Source organism: Gymnogyps californianus, chromosome 20, assembly GCF_018139145.2.
Source record: "Gymnogyps californianus isolate 813 chromosome 20, ASM1813914v2, whole genome shotgun sequence".
NCBI classification, from domain to species: domain Eukaryota; kingdom Metazoa; phylum Chordata; class Aves; order Accipitriformes; family Cathartidae; genus Gymnogyps; species Gymnogyps californianus.
In genome coordinates, this window is record NC_059490.1 from 10,877,565 (window position 1) to 10,900,203 (window position 22,639).

The 22,639-nt window shown below is 42.8% G+C and overlaps 1 protein-coding gene across 2 annotated transcripts in view; it reads right to left on the reverse strand.

The window, feature by feature from the left end:
- ACACA (acetyl-CoA carboxylase alpha) overlaps window positions 1-22,639 on the reverse strand; it is a 140,769-nt gene that overhangs the window by 103,431 nt on the left and 14,699 nt on the right. The window contains exons 1-16 of one of the 2 annotated variants that reach the window (XM_050909167.1): window positions 16,684-16,736; window positions 13,455-13,587; window positions 12,678-12,816; window positions 12,413-12,522; window positions 11,882-11,963; window positions 10,550-10,648; window positions 9,849-9,955; window positions 8,983-9,093; window positions 8,267-8,476; window positions 7,537-7,707; window positions 5,022-5,183; window positions 4,559-4,722; window positions 3,604-3,754; window positions 2,970-3,073; window positions 1,981-2,062; window positions 644-789 (exon numbers count right to left, since the gene is read on the reverse strand). In XM_050909167.1, the coding sequence (XP_050765124.1) occupies window positions 644-789; window positions 1,981-2,062; window positions 2,970-3,073; window positions 3,604-3,754; window positions 4,559-4,722; window positions 5,022-5,183; window positions 7,537-7,707; window positions 8,267-8,476; window positions 8,983-9,093; window positions 9,849-9,955; window positions 10,550-10,648; window positions 11,882-11,963; window positions 12,413-12,522; window positions 12,678-12,816; window positions 13,455-13,587; window positions 16,684-16,736 (2,024 nt within the window). Of the gene's footprint in view, window positions 1-643; window positions 790-1,980; window positions 2,063-2,969; window positions 3,074-3,603; window positions 3,755-4,558; window positions 4,723-5,021; window positions 5,184-7,536; window positions 7,708-8,266; window positions 8,477-8,982; window positions 9,094-9,848; window positions 9,956-10,549; window positions 10,649-11,881; window positions 11,964-12,412; window positions 12,523-12,677; window positions 12,817-13,454; window positions 13,588-16,683; window positions 16,737-22,639 lie in introns of those variants that run through there. The other variant, XM_050909166.1, reaches the window with a different exon arrangement.

The following is a 22,639-nucleotide window of genomic DNA, read 5'->3' on the forward strand; positions in this document are numbered from 1 at the left end:
ATACAGAGCAACGCTGAAAAGAGCAGGACACACCCATGTAGCAGACTGAGAGGTTGAGATTTTATAGCATTTGCCAGCCCAGAAAGTTACCCAAACTCTCTTTGTATCCCTGACCAGATTCGTTACATTTGTGACAGAAAAGAAACCAGTAGAGGGGGCAGTGGTTCACATTCCAGAAGCTGGAGATTTACTGACCTTATGGCTATGATCCCTGCAGAGAATTTTGAGGGAATGCACTGAAATAGTAAATCTTTTACTATCTAAAATCTATTAATCTTTATCTTCTAAATCTATTTCTAAGGCAGCTGTGGAGTTTCAAGAACTTTAAAGATCTTCATGTTCTGTTTTTTGGTGGTTGGTTTTTTGGTTTTTTTTTAATAATCCAAAAGGGCACTTTTGGAGAACCAGCACGAGAATATGGACTCCACATGGCTACACATTCAGATCTTTCTTCTAACAGTAGCCAAGATCTGTTCTTCAGGTGAAGGCAATTTCTCCCTTTAAACTCATCCATAATACATCTAGTAGCTTCTTCTAGGAGAGAATTCCATTCCCAGCTGATCTTTGGGAAGCATAAAGTTACAAGTACACCTAATTTTGGCTTGTATATCAATGTTAAACATTAATCTTTACACATTGCTACCTGTCCACTTCTTCTTTCATGTAGGTAGTATAGCTGCTACCATCATAAGATAGGAGCAGTCCTCCATCACTCAGTCGGTGCACATCAACTTCCACACATGAGCTGTTCATGATGACCACATAGGAATTGGGAGACTGTCGGGTCACCTGCGGATCCACAAGAATGGTACGTATCACGTGAAATAAACACAGCATTGATAGTGCCTTGGTTGCCACAACATACACAGTTTTTCAAGCACTGCAACAGTGGGAATTAAAGAAGGGGAACAGAGCCATTTGTTCTTATGTTAGATGGGGAAAAACAATGTAAAAAAATTTGGGATCACAAAGCCAAGCATTTAGCAGTCAAGAGATGCCAGAACTAATGCTGTCCATGAATCTTGATTTAATCCTCTCACACTTATGCATTAAGTGTATGGGTTTGATTACACAATCATATACCATTTCTTCACCCCGATCTACGTACAAGCCACAGTTGTGTACTAAAATTGCGTAACGACTGAGATAATTTGGGGGGGGGGGCAGGGGGGGGAAGAGAGAGAGATTGTCTCACAGAGAAAGCAGCTAAGGCTCTCCCTGGAAAAAGGGATCCTATCACAGTCTCTGCCACAGAGTTCCTATTTGAAGCTGGGTAAATCACTTAAAGCATAATTTAGCTGCTGTTCAGTGCCTCTCTATTTCTCATCAAAGGGGTGCCAAGATAAACTCATGGAGGTGCAGGGGTGCAGAATACTTATAGCTGCAAAAACCAGTATATGGTCATGTAATTAAAAACTTCACCATAATGAATTTGCCTGAGGAAGCTAACTGAGATTACACAGGCAATCTTAAGTCTAGTATTTTCTAACTTTTGTATGCTTGGTTTCGCAACCTTTAAACAGTATTTCTAACATTGAAAGAAATGTTAGCAAAGAAAAAGGAACACTAAAGGGAAAAATTGCTACAAACTCTGTCATGCTGATGAAACTGGGCTCAAACATCCAACAGAGTAGATCTACATATTCAGAAACATCAACTGAAAGTTTTGGTCAACCAACAGGCAGTAGTCTTTGCCTATAACAAAGTATTCTTCACCCTATGCAGAGCATTTCTTGACCCCGAAAGGTTAAAACGTTTACAGAGATACACAGAGATATTGCAATGGAAAGATGTGACGGGGTATCATCATAAGGGAGATTGTACTGATTTCTTAACCCCACTAAAGCAGAGAAAATAAACCCCGCACAGATTTAATTCCAATGATTACACATATTACAAAGATTAAGCCAGAGCAGCACACAAACAGACATTTCCAACGAAAAGTGGCAAGAGGATGGGTTTCCACACTGTGCATCGTACCTTCAGCACATACTTCCGTCCTTCATAGATGAGTTCCACATCCACAGTGTTTAGCAGAGTATGAGCAGGCAGGACTTGGCCCCTTGAAAGACAAGTACAAAACAAAACTGGTCTTCCAGAAGCCACCAAATGGCTATCAGGGGCCCAAGCAGGTTCAAAGATGCATGCAAGAATTTGGAAAACACTAGCAGAGAGATGGGAATAGGCTTTTAAACTGTCTCTTCTTAGGAGGGACACATATCAGTTTGACAAAGGCAGCCCTTCTCTCTCCAGCCACACAGACCAGCTTTACTCTCCTTTCCATTCACCCACTTTTGCATTAGAGAAGAGTCTGCAAAAGGAACGTCACAGCCTGAATTACAGAACACACAGCATGCCTTAACATAGGGATAAAGCAGCTTTTCCCCCTGCAGCTCTGTTTACGTATGGACTCACCAAAAGGACACTGAGGGGAAGAACCCTGTTAAGAGTGGACCTGCCTGGATCACACCAGGTTTAGCCTGACGGAGTGTTATGACTAGTTTCCCTACAGTGCCTGCTCTACTTTAAAGCCAGGAGGAGCAGAGAGGGTTTTCTAAGTACTAGTGGGAAGCATTCAGTTTGGAAAATTATGTCAAATCTGGAAAATTAAATCAATCCTCAAAACAGGAGGAAGACAATATCTGGTGATTCAAGACTCCCTAATGTTGCCCTAGCAGCACACAGAGAAAGAACTCCACATTTCTGAGCCATTTCTTGGAGCTTCTACCAAAACTGCCAGAAACCGAACCAACCTGTGCAAACAGCAGAGGATATTTTGGGGAGATGAATAGATATCTGCCAGTTTTCCTAGGCCAGTAGATAAACAGCTTCCTGGGGCCAGAGAACAGTCAGCAGATAATAAGCTCTGTGCATTTCTGGACTGTACTGTACTTGAACAAAACTTGTAAATCAAAACTAATTTACTATCTGCTTATCAGCTATCTACCAAGACCAGTTTGCAATTTTACCTTTCTAGAGAGTGCAGGAAGTTTGAGACGCTGTTTCGGAAGCTCACATCAGCCACATGCAGAGCTCCACACACCACTCCCAGCATGGTATCAGGCCTCTCAGCCTAGAAAGAAAGGGTAGATAACACAGTTACACCTCCTTTAGCTTCAGTCCATTCTGGACACCCACTTGAAGAATCAACAGTCTCAGCTCTATTTTTCGTTCATGGCCAACCTCTCTTTAAAATTAAGTTGGTGTAGCATCCATGCAAACACCATACAGAAGCAATTACCTCTGTAACTCCTTAAAAGAAAACCACATTTTTTTTCTTCCTGGATCGAATCTTGAGGCTCCACCTACATTTCCACTATCATCTGTCCCAAACTGCAAACCAAAATACTAGCCTTAATTCACACGTACACTAAGATGCTTTTCTGGCCGACTTTAAGACCACCTTTCCCTGACAGGGATGACCTGGGATTTTGATATAAATAAGAATTAAGGCCAGTGAAAATGTTTATTCATAAAGCGGTAAGTGGAAATTAACCACTCCTAAATCCTTGTCCTCTTGCAACCAGCATGCACCAAGCTTGCCCCCCCAGCCCCTTCCCCTCCTCACTCCGATCTGTAGTCCTGTAAAGCAAAGAGCCGCACCTGAACTTTCTCAGCAATAAGCCGATCCAACCAGCCGGTATCAATGCGGTTCTGCTGGAAGCTTTCTGTTTCCAACAGTTTAATCAAGTACTCAACAGTGGTTCGGAAATCCCCTCGGATGGACAGCTCCTTCAAAGCCACTACCATGTTTCTGAAAGAGAAAAGAATACCTATTATCTGCCCCATACTAACGGTAACGTGCAAGCTGGTAACTCAAGATAGTTCCCCGTGAGCTGTTGGGAAAACACAGTTTGAAGGTAACAGCAGAAGAGCATGTGCACTGGAGCAAGATCCTATATGACATGCTTGGGAATGAAAGAAGCTGGTGTGAACAAGAGCAGCTCAGGCAGCACCAGCGATGAGATCAGGAGTTCCCACTGTTATCAACATCTAGGCACCTACCACGTGTCAGAATTATATGTAAGACAGACAGACGTGGTCTCCATCCCCCTCAGAATGGAACAGATGAAAGGCTCTGGATGAGAAACGACATGGGTGACAGGTCAGACAGTCCTGTCTTATGACCGGATGCTTTAACATTCCACACCACACAAGGACATTCAATGGTTTATAAACCATTACAAAGCATTGGCATAACAAGCTAGCAGTGTTTTTCCTGTTAGAAGCCTTCCACCTGAATGCTTTCCAAGAGGGACTTCAACACAATGGTAGCTGTATCATACCCCAGCAGCAGGTATACAAGGCAGGAATGAAACAGAAAGGAAAAAAATAAAGAGAAGTAAGCGAAAAGTGTAGAAATGTAGGTGCAACACAGTGGAACGGCAAAGCAAGACAGGATGAGAAGCCTGACCATGATGTGGAAAACAAGATAAAGAGAGGGAAACTTCTCTTAAAACTCCCAGAAGTAAGGAGTCTTGTTTTATCCATGGCCCTTTGGATCAAAGAGGACAAAACCAAGAATTTCCACGGTTCTACCACTCTTCTGACTACTTACGAGATGGCTTCTTCACGATTTTCTCCCCAAGAGAAGCAGTGACCAAATTGAGAATCGGCAAATTCATGAAGCCCTCCTGCAGCAGCAACACTGAAATAGCCCCAGACATTCTTATTGCTGCGGAAATTCAGTTCCTGAACTGTACCAGAACTGGGCTTAAATCCCTGTAAAGACAGACAGACATTGCTATACATCCTAAAGAAAAAGTAAATAATCCAGAATTAGGGAAGTAATTAGAGTTCTGAAGGCTAGAGCACCTCTTTGTGCTGCAACATGATATATACACAAGTAAGTTCAGGCTGTGTCTAACCAGAGTCTACAGAACCGTCAACTAAGTGAGATAAGGGAAGAGTCTTTTAAATCGCTGCCAAAATTTTCAGGATCAGCAGCAGGGATTGAACCTAGGTGTAAAGTCTACAGTTATCAGAGTGTGATCAGTAACTACAGAATTTAAAACACTCACCTCATCAGGATTCTCACTGGTGATACGTGCAGCGATGACATGGCCGCGTGGACAGGGGACATGGGCTGAATTCTCAAAATCAATAGATGCATCTCCCCATGGAGAAACACCATACATCACTCGGATATCCTTGATCCTGTGGAGGGGAATCCCCATGGCAATCTAAGGAAAAACAATAATAAGAAAAGAAGAATAAAAATAATAAAATAAAAGAAACCACCACTACGTAAGTTTCTCTCCTCACAGAGAGTACCTATTCCTTGAAAAATTAATTCTACCAATTCTCTGCAGAAGCTGACGCTGCAGTTCTAGTATAGCAAATATGCATGCCTGTTTTCTGATGTGAGCCTTCTCCGTTGACATGTCTTGGAACATTCGTATTTCTTGGGACAGCTGAGCTCAGTGTAATATCCACCTTAAGCCCTTCAGCCAGTATTTTCCATTGGCTGATTAAAAGGCTCCAGAGAAAGCTGGCCAGTGCTGGGTCAGCTGAGGATGGGCATGCATTAGGCCTGTTAAAAATATACTAAGGTCCCAGCGAGACAGAAGGCCCCTAACTGGTTGTAGGAAACTGTGGAATTTTGCAATTACAAACTGCAGAGAGGGTAACCTGCAGAACTGGCTGCTGGCTGTATCCTTACGGAGTAAAGTCCTACCTGTTCTGTTCATTAGCTGGGATTTTTTTTACAGCTACAGTTCAAAAAGGCTGAGCTTCAGCTTAACCATTTATTTAAGCTGTGTATTAGCCAGACACCAACAGACGAAAGGCCAAACTGGTTACAATATCAATGCGCCATTCTATGAAATTGTATCTAGCATCAGCAATATGAAGAACAGTGCCCAAACAACAAGGAAAGCATCTGACCAGTTATAAAACTCTCAGTGCCTGGCAAATACAGACATAGAGCTACGGCAATCACCTGCTGAGAGAAGGCTCAGGCCAAAGCCGAATAGCCTCCTGACAAAATGAAGATGATCCTGCTCCTGAGCAGCCTACAAGACATTACAGTTCAGCTGTTTTCTCTACCATATATCCAATAAACTTCAAAATGCAAACAGGAGGGAGAAGAAAGAAACTAGAAAGAAAGCAAGAGGGTAAGAATGGGAGGGCTGAGAAAATGGAAGTAGAAAAGCACCTAGAGGTCCTAATGTGGTGTAAGACAGAGAAGAGGGAAAGAGGACTGCGGCATTCATCCACCGGTGGAAAAGATGGGGGCTGAGAAGAGGGAGATAGCATGGCAGCACCCAGGGAGTTTGGCGGGGATGCACAAGTGACAGATGAGCCACAGCATATGCAATAAATATGCCTTCTACAAGATCTGTGAATGATCCCCCTCATTACTTTGGGGATCAGAACAACAAAAAGCCTGCTGGTTCATGTAAGCCATAACTGTCACCCACCGTCATGACTTCCCCTTGAAAAAGCAATAAATCAAGAGAAATTCTTGGTCACTTTGCCACATCTATTCAAGTACTTAATTATGAGGCACAAATCCTGTTTTGTAGAAAGGCTGAAGAGCAGGGACCTCAGCCAGGAGGAGGAAGCATCTGCGATGAGTGAGGGGCTTAGAGAGGTGGAAACAATTGCTCTGGAAGTCAGGAACTGCTCATCAAAATTAAAAAGACCCAAGTCACTTTCCTGAACTTCAAACAACTGCTGAACTTGCTGAAAGATGAAAAATCCAACTGTCTGTTCTTTTTACCCTCCTTTTGTCATTAGAAACTCTGGGAAGAGGCTGCTGTCCCTTGGAGGCAGAGTGGGCGATGCACTCCTCAAAACTGGCACAGCATTTGATCGCACGGCTAGCCTCAGAAGCCAACTCATTTCACAAAATAATTTCAGAGCTTAAAGTTGAACTACTCATGGCTAAAGCTTGTTGAGACAGGCTTTTTTACACACAGCCTTTCCTTAAATCAGTTTTCCTACCTCTATGTTTTATTCCTCTATTGCTTCCCTTCACACTCCTTTTAACTGAAGGTCTATCTGAGCAGTCCAGGAGAAACAACTAGAAAATAACCTCTCTTCGCTTTCCAAATCAGAAAGAGCCAAATGGTAGAGTTACAACTTAGTGAAACAGTCATAACAGAAGGGATGCATACATATATTTTGGAATACTGAATGAAGCTTTGCTCCAGCCACAGAAGATAAATCCCAAGCTGAGAAAGTACCAAAATGGGCCTTTCAGTTATTGGCTATTTTTGTTGAGGAGGAAACGTGGGGGAGTCATATATCACCTATCTGCACATGAGGATATAGGCCATATTTGGTAGAGCTCTCTAATACTTCCTTTATATTCCCTCCTTTATCAGTACCAAGATCTAGTCATCTGCATAATGTCAGTATGTGATCCAGTTTTAACACAGAACCCCGGCTGTGACTCAGACAAGAGTCCGCCCCCCTACTTTGCTAAGGCTTCAGCAGAACAGGTTTTTCATGCTCAGGCCTCTTCAACGTACCACATCTTGAGTACTTCTGAAAGCCTCCCGGAGCACAGGGCCCGGGCACTTGACTCACCTGGAGCTGCGCTGCCGGCAGATTAACGTCAGCTACCATCTCTGTGCAGGGGTGCTCCACTTGCAGGCGGGGATTCAACTCCAGAAAGTAGAAACTGCCATCCTGGCTGTACAGGTATTCCACAGTGCCCGCACTCACATATCCCACCATTTTGGCAAGCTTCACCGCACACTAGGATACAGGAAAAAAAGAGTATTTGACTTCCAGGCCCCATGCTCAGTTATCTATGCGCTGTTCATCCACTCCACCCACTTCAGACTTTTTTGCTGGCATTCTGAAACATGCAAAAGCTTGTAACAGGCCCGAGAACTGCTCAAAGAAAAGCACGTGGCACAGGAGTTTTGATTTCCAGGTTATTTCATTTACAATTTACAGAAGGCAGAGTTTGAAGAAAATATGTATAACAGCATTAGACAATTCATACAACTCCTGCAGCTTGCTTTTAATATGACAATATGCATTTAAAACACACTTCCCTCCTATTTTTGGGGTGCACGCATTTTTGAAGGGAGCTCTACAGCTGTTTGTCAGCACATGGCAGACTCAGTTTCGGAAATGTGAGTGGTCGCCCACACGAAGCATTTTAAGACACGCAACCCTGTATTGCTCCTTTAAAAGATTCAACAATGCAAACTCTTGGCGAGGTCAAAAAAAAAAAAAAAAAAAAAAAAAAGCCCTGCCTGTTTCTGGAGTCTCACAAGGAAAAGAGAACTTGCAGAGCCACTCTCACCTGTTCCATGTGCTCAAACACCACCGAAGTCGCAATAGAAGCAGGTGCTTCCTCAATAATCTTCTGGTGCCTGCGCTGCACGGAGCAATCCCGGCCAAAGAGAGAGATGGCATTGCCATACTGATCTGCCAGGATCTGTACCTCCAAGTGGCGGGACTGTTTGGCTAGTCTCATGACAAAGATTGGAGAGCCTGGCACTTCAGCTTGAACCTACAGCAGAGACAGCATATAAATAGGCAGATCATTTTTTGTAAACACCTATCTTAGTCACAATCATCCCAAGTTAATTTTTTAAGCAAGGAACATCCATATTTCCCCTGGGCCACTTAAGGTTGAAAATACCGTATGTTTGCTTGTATATAATTACAGTGCCGTTTCCATTCCTCTCAGCTTTCCTAAATAATGCATAAACTAAAAAAGGCTCGTGTCCCTCAACATTTTTGAGTTACACCGCAGTTGCCCTCCATTACTTGGATTTATTCAGCGTCTCCTACGATGTTTGGGCATTTGACAACTGTATTGGATATGCAAGATATATTGAAATCCTACCAACATACAGAGCAAAGAAAGCATGAACTCATGAGTCAAATAGCTAAACAGGCTCTGATACATAATGCAGTCTTTTTCAGTTCTCTAACATTTCCAATACAGTGGTTTCAGAATCACCCAACCTGAACATTTAGAACAAGACAGCACAAATCAGTGGGAAAAGTTACCTGTCTAAATAGGTTGGGGAAGTCATCTGCATTGTTAACTTTCCTAATTCCTTTTCCTCCTCCTCCTTCAGAAGCCTTGATCATGACAGGATAGCCAACCTCCTCAGCAGCCTGATCGAGACGGGCAGAAAAACATGGGTAAGTACAAAAAGGTAGAAGAATCAAGTTGAAAAGATCATGATTTCCCTGTTGATTTGTGTCCAAGCTTCCATGTCTGACTCTAGCAACCAAGACATGAATGGGATAGAAACCAAATATTCCAGTTTGAGAGGGTGCTTGCAGTTGCAAAAATCAGCAGTGATTTTGTGACTACAAAGAACTCTAGCCTCTCGAAGTGATAACAAAATCTTTTGTCAGTGCTTCACATCATTAAATTTACAAATGCACAGAAAAGCTTCTGTATAACACAGAAAATCATTAAGCTGGGTAACATGGAAAAATCATACACTCCACCCCCTCTCTTTACAAAGGAAAACTCCCAAATCCTGTATTGTGGCACGAATATTTCTTATTCTAGAAATCTCCCTCAAAGAGAAACTTAACAAAAGATGAAATGAAGTGTGAGGTCATGGGTTTTTATTAAAAACACCTTCTTCCTGCATTAAACAAAAAACAGAAGAGCGCCGTTAATAAAATACAACTTTGGTCCCATATTTTGTCTCTTTCTCCTAATTCTCACCTAATTCTGCAGGCTGGGCCCAAAGATGATATGTGAAAGATCACTTTCCAATTTCCAAGACTCAGTTCTGTGAGGCTGACAGTCTAGTTCTAGTTTGTACTCCCATTAAAAATAAATTAAACCTCTAGCGCTCTTCAGGTGTGCATGCAGCAAGACCTCATATACCTCCAAAATACTAGCCACCTACCCGCAGTCCATCATCTGCATCTTTCACGTAGCCTTTTTCATACAGTTCCTGAGGAACATTCAAGATACGCTTCTGAAGATCATTTTCCTGCCAGTCCACTCGAAGACCTGAAATACAAGCATTACCTTCTTAGCTCATTCTGCTGCAAGGCTCAGTGAGAACTCACATGTCAGACATTGCTGAAACAAACAGCAGTCATAGTTCCACAAGGAACTAGTCTGGAAGCATTTAAAAAAAAGAGAGAATGCAGAATGTAAACAGACATTTCTGTTTTCTGGGGAGCAGATATTTTCATCCAACAAATTATATCCTCCTTCATTTACCTTCTGCAATTCTGAGAAACAGGTTGTTATTTACAGTCTTTTGAAACTGCATAAAGCTTCCATGGAAGAAGAGTATTGGCTGTGTGCTCCAAAACTACACGCTACATGCTAGAAAAGTAGAGACTGCAGAAATACCAGATATTACAGCTGTACTGTTAGACTAACAGCACGTTACACAACGTGTAAATTTTGCCCGACTTATCCATATATATCGTAGTCACTATGTCTAAGCCTCAGATAATACAAATTTGAAACCCTAAACAGATAGAACATCTCTTGGAACACCTTTTTGTGCACAGACACTTCTTAAAGATTAGACGTGTTGAAGAAAAAAAGATTAGAATGATCTTGATAAACACAGGGCAATTTCCTTCTTACCACTGCCACTCCAAGGAAGAGTTGGAATGCCAGCAGTCTGAGCCACTATTGAAGAAGCAATTTTATCTCCTAAGGCCCACATTGCTTGGCTTGGAGGACCTGCAAAGAGCAAAAACAATGCATAAGAGAGATACAAGAGATATCAGACATTAGGGAAATGTCCAGAAGTCTAATTTAGGTTCCATGTAAGAGGGATAAATAAACACCCTTAGCAGGGTTGCTGCATGCCACATCTCAACTGGTATGAATCAACATTTCTGAACTGAAACAGAGAGCATGAGCTGTATCAGCCAGGAAACTAAAAGCAAACAGACTAGAGTACTTTTGACCAAGAAGGAGGAAAAGGCAATTGAAACTACAGCAATGCAACCACAGACACATCAGAACAGCTTGTTAAGTGCCCATCCTGTTAAAGAAGTCTTGGCAGACTCAGCTTGCAAGCACCGCTCTCTGTCCATGTGTCCTCAAGCTCGGCCTGCTCTCAAAGGGATGGCAGCTACTAGTAACTGGTATTAGGTGTGCATATCACACGCTACTGCAATAATAATTCAGTGCCCTGATTTTACTTGAAATGTGGTTTGCATGGGACTGTAGCGTATGATTGGTAAGAGATTTAAACTGGAATTAAAATACAGCTTTTAAATCCACTCCTCTTCAAAGGTCCAAAGTATTTCTGCGGTTATGGCTCAACACACTACAGATAAAAAGATCTGGTAGAAGTCAGAACAGGATACAATTGTCCCCAGGCTATGTTCAGACCGTGACTTTTATCACAAGTCCATCTTTAGTTCTAAACACTGCATGTGTCCAAAACCTTATCCAATATTCAGATCCATGTGGTTCAGGAGATGAGGCTTACCGCATCAAACATCTCCAGCACTTGGTTAACTACACTGCTAACTAGATCACAAACTTAATGTACTGTCCACATAAAACTCCACTCTTTCTATAAAACCAAACTACAAACACCCTCTTTAAAATGACAACAGGGACATTCAGCTTTTGAAACAGCCTGCTTTAACAGGAATCTTTTCTGCTTTTGTACCTCACAATATTCAAAGATATGTCGGAGAATTTGCCACTTCTCCCATACAAGAACTATTTCCCAGGATATGTCCAAACCTTATCTAGTTCCATTAGCCTCGACGATTGGAAACAGACTACACTGTTAGCATAGTCCGTTGCTCTGACTACCGTAAAGAACACATCATCAATCTTGCACTTGTAAACCATACCTCATGGCTCTCTTTTAGAGTCAGGATTTTCTATCTCACTAAACCTACCCATCTTAAAACAAGGTCTAGACATTAGATCAGAAGTATATATCCTCACCCATGAAAGCAATCCCATTTTTGTGGAGAAGTTCTGGTAGTTTAGGGTTCTCAGATGCATGGCCCCAGCCAGCCCATACAGCCTGCAGAAGAAAATAACATAATTCACTCTTTGTTTTAGTGAGTAGAAACAGAACGCATGCAGATACTTCAAGACTTTCTTTTCCTCATTGAAAACAGCCTCATAACAGTCATAAGCCAGACCAGCCTCCTGAACTACATGGTTTGCTTAGTTTAAAGGGCTAACGTCTTGCATCTTGTAGACAAGTCAAAGAAGGCTGCTGCAGCAAGGTGTTGAAGAGGAACTAAGTGTAGGAAAGTGGAAGGGTGAAGGGAACCTTCTATCTCCTGCAGATATTCATGCTGGGAAATCCACTGCATTGTAATATGCATGGCCTTTTGGTGCTAGTATAGGTTTGTAATTTCAATTTCTTTGACCTGTCTTTTTCCCCCACATACAACTTGTAATTTAAGGAGAGAAGATTGCTTAGTGTTACCTCCTGTTTTGAGAACCATCTTTGACACTTCTCACCTGCACTGGAATCCGCTTAGCAATATCAAGAATGAGTTCCACATTTGCATAGTTGTTGTTGTTCGGTCCTCCTGGAACCGGGACGTAGTGATCTGCCATTTTAATATACTCTGCAAACACAAAGGAGGTCTCATTTAGATTGCAAATCTAATAAACAGTACTTGGTCTAAAACTCTCTAAATCTACAGTACTGGAAGTACTTAATCTCCTCCCAGAAAAGTCTGTGCAAGGAGGTTGTGCACCTTCACTAGTCTTTACAACTCACCTGCATTTGCTTTCAGATCCTCAGGAGTCACCATGACAACAAATCTGATTGCCCGCTCATTTCGAAACATCTCGTAGGACCAGCGTCGGATGGATCTCATGCATTTCACTGCTGCAATGCCGTTATTTGCTATCAGGACCTGAGTATATTAGAAGCAGGGATGAAACAGAGTCTAAATAGCACAAAACACTAAACGATAATGAAAACAGTTTTTTCTCTGCAGACACTTCGTCCAATTTTGGGGCTGTGCAGTTTCATTAGCCAGCATTCAATTCAGCAAGAACATTTAATGGCCCATCAGTCAATTCAGAAATCACCTCTTGCTCGACCGCCAAGATTTTAACGTGTTATGCTTTGTTTGGATTAGAGAACAGAAGGACACATGAGAATAGGCATAACGAGTGGCTAAAACTTTCGATACCTGAAAGGAAGGGACCTCAACCATTAAATGATTATGTATTTTTAAATACATTTCTTAAGTGGTTTTTACAGTCTACTTTTGTTGTATCTGTCTATAAATCCTTCTGTATCAGTGGAAGTGCTCTAGCTCACTCAAAATTTTTTTCCTGTCACACTGAGCTAAAACAATGGGATGTTTATTTATCACATATAAAATAAAACGGAAACACAATGATTACAGGCAGAAGTACAACTTTCAAGTTCAGGAATATTAAAATTTTGGTATCTGTAATGTACAGCCTTATACAGAGAGAAGTCATAGCTCAAAAGAAGGGAACAAAATGCAATATGCTAAAGTCAGAAAGGTCAGTAACTTACCTTTTCAATAACTTTATTCCCTCCAAAACGAGTAACAAATTCTGCTGGAGAAGCCACAGTGAAATCCCGCTGTACGTCAACTTTCTTCCTGTCCCGGCCTTGCTTTACAAGGTGTAAACCAGACATACTGGGCCTAAGGAAATTTGTGGGAGACAGAAAAAAGCAACTTGGCAGCGCAGATGTACACAAATAGAAGAGAATATGCGAATAATTTGTGAAGTTCCCCTTGACCACATTCCCCCATCAGACAAGCAGAATCACTCCTTGCCTCCAGACCACCATGGCCTGGTCCTCAGCTTTTACAGGGATGACTCTGGTTTTTAACTACCTTTCAGTTATCTCTCTGCAAAAGCCAGGTTATCTGGAGAAATTCCAGTTATGCTAATATATAAATAGGTAAAAATGTGTTCACTGCATATTGCTGCCCAACACAGACAACAATGCTCCACCACATTGCTTCCAATTCATCTAGGAAAGCTGGAAAATGACAACAATGTTTTCTGGCTTTGGTAAAACAAGCTACTAAGATCAGACTCCGTAAGGAAATCCTATTGGGGAACCACAGCAAATAAATCTCCAGGTGCAAATGAGAGAGCCTGTGACTGGCTACTTAAAATCATTTTCCAAGAATTTTCCACCATCCAGCCTTTAATATCTTCCTCAAAAGTTCTGAGAGCTAGAGGACAAATTAACCACGTTACTTCTACTAGAAACAGTGAAAGCCAGTTTTGTGTCTGGCAACATCAACTCTCTGCTCTCCCACCGTCTTTCTGTGTGGGAATGGGACAGTCGCTTCCCTTTCTTATGCTTCAGCTTCCACAGAAATAACACATGGATAAATCACCCTTTGCTTTTGCAAGCACTACAGGATTTGATTTGCTAAAAATTTACAAAGCTGAAAACATGAGAGGAAACTCAATAGAAAAGCAAAGACCTACTCTTCACACTGTGCGTCTACCATAGTGCAGCATGACTGGGGAAATAACAAGATACTTTTTATTTTAAAGCCCCTGAAGCTTTACATCTCAGGTCCCCCCACAGTTTACCCATTTTTCTTACTGTATTCAGCGTGCTTTTCTTAACAGGTTCCTTTCCCACAAACACACTGAAGTCCTTACCCCTGCTACCACTTGGGATTACAGGACCTTTCTGTAGGAAGGAGAGATGAATATTGGGAAGGTATTGAAAAAACTACTCAATGCTTTGGGAAGACCCAACAGCAACCAGGGGGGTCAGTGCCATCGGAGCAGCTGTCTAAGTGGCAGCATCTGTCCCCAGGAGCCACGCAGGCCCTGCTGGCTGCCCTTCGGCCATGGGAAACCCATCAGGAACCTCTGGCCTAATCAGCTGCTCAAGGGCTGCTGCCGTTGAGCAACCCCACTGGGAAATGGGATGGGACGTGGCAGAAAGCGACTGGAATTGCTGGGGGAGGGCACGAAGGGAAAACCAACCCAAGGACAAGCCAAGCCATGCACAGCATCTAGAGGTCTCCTTTTATAAACACGGCCACCAAGGTCAGGTAGCCCGAGAGCTGTGCCTGTGAGGTTCACCGCCCCATGTGAGGTTTGGAGCATTCTGGATTGAATGAGGTGCTGTTAGAGGTGCTTGGTGACAGCCTGAGAGGAATCACACAGGTTCCCCCTCACGTTCCCTCATAAATACGTTATGGCTTATGAAGATTTACCCATCTGGAATGCAGACCCTCCTTAACTCTTCATCAGGAGCACAGTAACACCACAGACCAGTATCTTGACTAAAAAATTTGCTGACAAAAGAAGCCCTGAACAAACTGTAGTTAGTATCTGGTTTAAATCCAGATTCTTCTCTTACCTATGAACAATCTTTCGTATGTTCTTTCCTATGAGCAATCATGCTGCTAACACAGACTACGCTGTGCTTTGCAGTACACATTAACAAAAAGGATCTTGACCCGTATCATCTAGCACAACTGTCCTGGTTTTGGTGCGTGAAGCACAGCGAAAGAGGCTTTGAAGCAATCCGTGAAGCCAAGAGTGGGAGAAGTAAGGGTAACAGGAAAAACAAGATCAATAGGGTGATTTTAAAGCATGCTAAAAAAAACAGATGCCTATCTCCCAGTGATATTTTGGGACATACAAATGGCTGTACTAGGTCAGACCAAAGTACATCCAGTGTAGTAACTTGCCTCAAAGAAGAGCTGCTAGCTGATATCCAGAGAAGGCCATAAGAACAAGTTAATGTGTGCGGAGGTTCTTCCCCTGTGTACTTTCCCTTCTTCCAGCAAGCTGCACTTTCAGAGATAGACGTTATCACTGAACTTAAAACTTGTCCCTGTGAGCACGCGTTCACAAACTGCTCTGTGATAATCTCAGCCCAGGAATTCATGGACAGGAGCCAACAGGCAAGAAAAAGAGGAAAGGTGTTGTTAAGGTTGAATTTCTACTAAATCTGTGTATTTGAAGAGGGTCAGAATCTATGGCGTGGCAAGGAAGGAGCACGGTCCAACAAGTGAGAGAGGTTTATTCATTGCAGGTTTGAGAGCAGCCTCAACAAAGATAGAAAAAAGATAATCTTGGGGTCAGAATCTGTGAACAGTATGAATATGAACTATCCTGCCAAGCTGAAATTACTACACACATAAAGATACTGCTACAGATAAAATGTCAATGAAACCAGAGGTTCATCATCCAGAATAACGCACAAACACTTGTTGATAAGCAAGTATAGTTCAGTTTAATTTGTGACAGTAAGCATACCAAGAACATTAAGTTTATTTACTAATAACCACAGTCTGCACATTATAATCAAAACAGGAGAGACTTTTTTTTTTTTTTTTTGGCAGGGTAAGATGAGGTAGAAGTTGGGCATCAAGGAAGAAAGAATACCGAGCTCTAAACAAACCAGAATAAATGCTGAGTTAGTAACAGTCATCCCTATTAATCCCCAGGTCACAACTGCGGTGTTTTGTTACGTAGGAACTTTCAAAATGCTCATCTATCCTTCAGAGTTTATAGAGGTTAGAAGTTGTGCAGAATCTCAAACTTTTTTAACACTGATTCCCCAACTAAGATGTATGCTAGTATCTTTCTCACAAACTGCATGCACAGATACCTCACAGTAACTGGCGAGGTTTCAGAGGATAAAATTAACATGGAGAAATATCAGCATGCTTTTCCAGTACAGAGTGCCCAACTGCCTCAGTTCAAGACGGCTGCTGCTATGAGGAGACAATCATATCTGTAATTCTTACCTTTGCAGCATGTGATATCTCATTTCCTGACTCTGCTCTGCAGAATCCTCCATGCTGTCTCAGTGAAGGAATTAACAGATTTCGGGCTTGCTTATGACTCTAGTGTAGCTGCTGCTATTTTTTTTTTTTTCAATACTGCAGCTCAAAACCCAGGAGGAGAAAGCTGCAAAGAGCCTCTTGCACTCATGCGGTTCTCCTTGAAGCAGTGGCACTTCCCAGATTGCTTCAGTCTTTTAACCTTTCCCTTGCTTTCCACCACCCCTCTCTCAGTCACTCTTCTGTGACGCAGCATGCACAGAGAGGGTAGCAGCTTCCCTCTTCTGCGTTCAGAGGAAAGCAGCTGATCAGGAAAGAGAGAAAATGATCTACAGCTTATGTAATCAGGCTTAACACACGGCACCGCTGCTGCGGCCCGCACGATGCACAGTGGCTGTTCGCAGCAATGGTCAGCCCCAGTTCACGCTCCCCACAACGGGGGTCACGCAAGGAAGCGGAGGCTCCACAGCTTCCCCACGCGCTCCGTCAGCATCCAGAGGAAACCTGCACCGCCGGCTGCACAGCCGCGCTGGGAGCAGGCGAGCACCTCCTCAGCAGCTGGCTTTGCGAGAGCAAAGGAGCAACTACAGAGGCCAATTTGCCCGAAGAATTCAATCAACACGTAGGATTTAATATCAGATTTTCAGGAGGGGTGGGGAGGTGACAAGGAAAGCATTTCCAGGGCTTTAGAGAAGAAAGTCAGATGCACAGTTTGTACAGGCACACAGAGCACAGCGGTGATCCAGACACGAGGCAACAGATCACACTGGACACCAGCGTGGAAGCTGGGAGACCCTGGACAAGTCACTTAAGTTTTCTGTGCCTCTGTTTCTCCACCTATAAAACGGAGATGAGATCACTCCAAGTGCTCTAAGAACAAATATCCTCACAAGCAAAGTGCTACAGTACTGCAGGGTCCAATAACATCACTGGAGAAAGGAAGAATGTTTACTCAGTATCGAGCACATGCAAAAACATAAGTTGCAAATTTGGGGGTAGGGAAAGGATAAGCAAGGGCAATGACTGCAGCAATACAGTGATGATCAAACCTGGACTGGAACTAGATGCAGCAACTGGATTACATTTTTAAATTTCACGACATTTGGGGCTGTCCTGGTGTAGGGCCATATCCAGGTAGCACAGCTTTTATTTGATGCACACACATTCCAAGAGTCTGAGCAAAAGCCATGCAATCATGCAGGAAGGGATCACTCAAAAAAAGGTACAAGTACCCAGAGGAAAAGTGTCACATTAACAGGATGACAGTATGCAACCTTGAGCCCTGAAGGGCAAGGTGAGGTCACCGCAGGAGACAGGGAACTAAGAACAGTACAGGCGATATGAGTGACGACCAACAGCAAGTGCCATGTGTCTGATAAAGTGCAGGCAAACAATTCTGTGCAGATCCAATTTCTTCAAGCATTGTCAGCAGAAGGGTAAAGGGGACAGCGACACGCTGTGGCAGTGAAGGAGGCAGTCACAGTGGAAATCTCTTCACCAGAGAGCAGAGACAAGAGATACCAGGGAAAGAACAGAGTTTAAACAAACAAAAAACCCCAACATTATATATCTACCTAATAACTAAATGCCTCTCTCACCTGTCAGCCTTTGTTTCCTCTTTGAAGAGCTACTCAAACTACCCAACTATGAAGTACACCAGAAATTTCCCATTTAATTCATTTTAAAACAGAAGTATGTAAGAAAAAGCAACTTGTCTTGAAATATTTTCCAGCACTGGCTCCATCTTGAAAGGCCTCCCACCGTACCACTTACCTTGGTGTGGTACAGATCCCTGCGCCCAGCCCGCCAGAGCGAACTCGGGGTCCCTGCCTCTCACACCCCAGCACGCATGACTCCAGCCATGGAAGTCTGCTCTCACGGGTTCTCCAGGCTCCTACTTCCCTTCACCTCTGCAGGGAGGCTACCACAAACCCACTATTTCACCAGTAAGGGCAGAGAATCATGAACCTACAGACTCTGCTTGATAAAATCTGTGTCACTTTCTCTTCTGGTCATCGCTACGTAAGACCAGCAAAATCCAACAGACATTCAGCAACTCTACTGGATATGTATTTCATGTAGAAAATGGGATATTCCATCATTTTCAAAATAAAATACTTGCATGATCTATGGTTCCATTAGATTTCCTCAGGTTTTGATCCTGAGTCGAGATTAAAATTTATACACAGTATAACTGAAATTTTATTTTTCAGGTTTTGTGAAAACAGTTTCCCAAATATTTGCCTGTGCTCCAAAAAACCCCACCCACAGCCCCCAATCCAAACAGTTTCTGACCATCGTAGCTACAAGGAAACAAATCCTACATGTGCACACAGCTTGGTGTTAGAGGAGCAGCTTCAGCATTGTTTAAAAATATTCATCGTGCCTTCTACCAGCTGAACTCACTGCTATGAAATCAATGGACACGATTTGCTGCAACATCCCTACAAAAACATGCTACACAAGGATGTGTCACTCTGATACAATACTTACCATCAAACACGCACACACTCTACAAAGCTCATTTCCTAAACATAATACTACTCAGAACCCAAATGTCAAATATCATATGAAAACCATCCCCCTCCTTAGACCCTAGGCCTGCTGTTAGACAAAAGGAAAGCCTGCGCGGTTCTCTTCTGTTCTAGCCTCCAAGAAAAAAAGCATTCATTACAGACACATACCTGACGCACATTGCAGCTAGGAGCCTGCATTGATCCCAGCACTGTAACATGCCAAGTGCTATCAGTGACGTAGCAGTTTATTCCAAAGGCAGTGATGCACTAGCTGGCTTGTTTGAAAGGCAGCCTTAAGGAGACTGCAGCACATACACACATGCACACACACCCCCCCGAGAAAGGATTTTTTTTCCCCCCTCCCCTCCGGATTTGGCCTGTAAAGGGTGTGGAGAGAGGGCAGCTCTCATCATCAATTTGGGCTTTATGTTTTGCAAATATGTAAGCACTGATGTGAACATGTATCTGATCTGGGTGGTAAGACTCAAGCCAGTTGAAGCCTCTAAGATCTGCTCCAGTTTTAGATCTGCCCTTGCAACCTATTTCACAAAAAGGTAGAGAGAAAGAGCAAGCATATATGTAGTCCAGCAAGCAACACAGAATTCTGCAGCTGGAGTAAATGGTTCACTATGTCTCGGGTAATAGGCGCTGGGAGGCAGCAATCTGGACTTACTCAAAGACAGTTTTTGCCTGCGCTTTTAAAGAGACAGAACAGTTGGCTTGAATGCAGACACTGCCGGAAATCAGTGCTTCAACCTATAAATCAAAAAAAAAAAAGAAACTCGACTCAGCTCTGACAAAGGATTGAGCCTATTTCAGGAAATTAAATAAAGGATGCAGCACAAAAACCAAAAGCAGCCCTCTCCCTACTCCCTGGCTTAATAACTTCACTTCCACGCTAACGCAGACTTTGAACAGCCATCAAGGCAGGTCTTTAGCCTAAAGCAGTAACTTTGGTTCCAAAACTACAGAGCCCAAACTGGCACAAAATGCTAGGATTCCTCTCAAATAACCAAGTACCAACAGCTGCAATGGATGCAGATTTTAAGTGCTGAGACACTTGTTTGTTAGATATTTTCTTTTCCTAAACCACGTATCTGGCTTTTTATCTGCTATGCCGTATGCATTTTAAACTGGACCATACCCACAGGACGCACACACCAAATCACTGGTGTTCCTTGCAAGTTCCAAAGCAACATCACAGCTGTTATTAGGGGAGGGAACCTGATGATTTAAAGCTCACTGAGCTCCTCTGGATCACACATTCTTATGTACTATGATCAAAACCACTTCACTCCTGAGGCTCTTCAACATACCCCATTCCCTCTGACTGTTCCTTCCAAGGTATTTTGCCCTCAACTTTATGACTCTCACGCTCGACAAGCCTCTAGCCTCCTGTACGCTCCAAGCCCCTTCCTTCTCCTTCAAATTTATCTTTCAGAATCCATTTCTTCATCATGTCCTTCCCGCTTAGACCCACGGAACCAAATTTTCACCCCTCAAAAATACCCCGTAAATCCAAATGTCAATCCAAATAAATAGCCAAATTTATATCGAATTGATATCCATACTCCAGTTCCTAAAACCACAAAGCACTGAAAGATCTTTACTTTTACATCCTCATGAAGTACAAAATTCCACATGTTCCTGGAGCAACAGCCTAACACTCTCCAGGTCAAGCCCTGCCACCAAGATAAAAGTTAGTAACAACAACCGTAAAAGACAGTTGTGCAACTGAGAAGAAAGCAGAATTGAAGTTTTTGGAAAGGAGCCTTCCCAGTGCTCTTTGACAGAGTTCAAGTGTTGAACAGATCTGATCTGCATGAACGAGAGAACGTTATCTTTTTTAACAACCAGAATCAAAGGGGTAGGTGGGGGAGTTTTGCATAAAATTTATCACTGAAAGAGGTTTTGCTTAGTATAAGAGAATCCAGTACAGAAAGCACGGTGCAGCCCATTTCAGCTACTAGTCGTACAGAGTTACAATAAGGAGTCAAGAGATCCAAGTTATTCCCTCGCGTGGAGATTCTTTGCTTTCCCTACCTAAAACAGGTTTAATGACACTTCCTCTTTTCCCAGATTTGTTGCAAGCCTGCATTCATTGACAGCTTCTCCTGCAGCCACTGAAGATACAAGCACTACGCTGTGAGGGGATTCTGCAAAAGCACTTGCCTTTGAATGCCTTTGCTACACGTCCCCATCTGGGTGAAAAGCGAGGGCATTCAGCAAAACACAGGAGGGGGCCCTAAAGTATTCTGATCGGGACAAAGTATGCTTCGTTATCTTTTCAATTAGAAATATCAGATAAGTAAGCAAGTAGGAGACACTGTCACCGCTGTGGTATCTCAGCCAGCTAATCTTTGCAAAATCTCCCTACAAATTACTGAATTTAGAGATGATGTTTCCCATGTTAACTGAGGTCAAAGGGAGTAAAATATCTGTTACACCAAAATAAGAAGAATGCTACTTTTGAGAGGTATGCAGATGAAAAGTCCTTTAAAGTGTATTTGTTCACTAAACAGAGTAGCTTTCAGAGAAGAAAAAAGTTATAATTCACAGGTTATCAGTACAACCAGAAACAGCTAGGAATCCAAAACACCTTACAAGCTTCCTCTTTTTCAACAGATGCCGGAGGAAATTCAACTTTTCACTCCAGGTGGATGAAGTTCAAAATATAAATCATAACGTCACTCACTGGCAGTAGTGCTAACAAAAGGGAACTAAATCCTCTGTTTTGGCAGCGGTTCCTTGAAGATGCACAGCTTTATTTCAATAACTTGCAGAAACATGCAACAGTATCACTGTCCCCTATCTGCTGAGCCAACAGCAATTGATCATATGCAAAGGAAAATGTCTCAGCAAGCAGCATGCAATTCCAGTTTCATTAACGGCCTTCTGGTCCACGAGATGCAAACCCATGCAAGTCGCCCTACACAAAAACCTCAGCAGCACCATGGCAACTGCTAGCACAGACAGCAGAGCAAGAGGAGGAGCCTTCAACTCCAGCAGCGGCCCCACAGCCAGGACGATGCAGAAAGCCTGGAACAGGAAGGAATCAGTTCAGCAAAGGAGAAATCCTTTTTGATGCAGCTGGACCAGTCTCAGATGCGGCAGTGAAAGCATCAGCCTTGCAGACACTAAAGCATACTTGTACTTCTATGCACACATTTGCGCATAAAATTACAGCACCACTTACAATTTTACAAGATCAATGCTCTATAGTGTAATCTCCTAACCACAAACAGTTGGACTGGAAAGGAATTTTTTTAAAATTCAGAACAAGCTCAAAAGGATCCTTTATTACTTTTAGTACTCTGTGCAATCACTCTATGACTGGTTTCTAAGCAGGCACCCTGTCCCAGTGCCAGGCTGGGCATACTCAATACACTACTGTCCCAACTAAA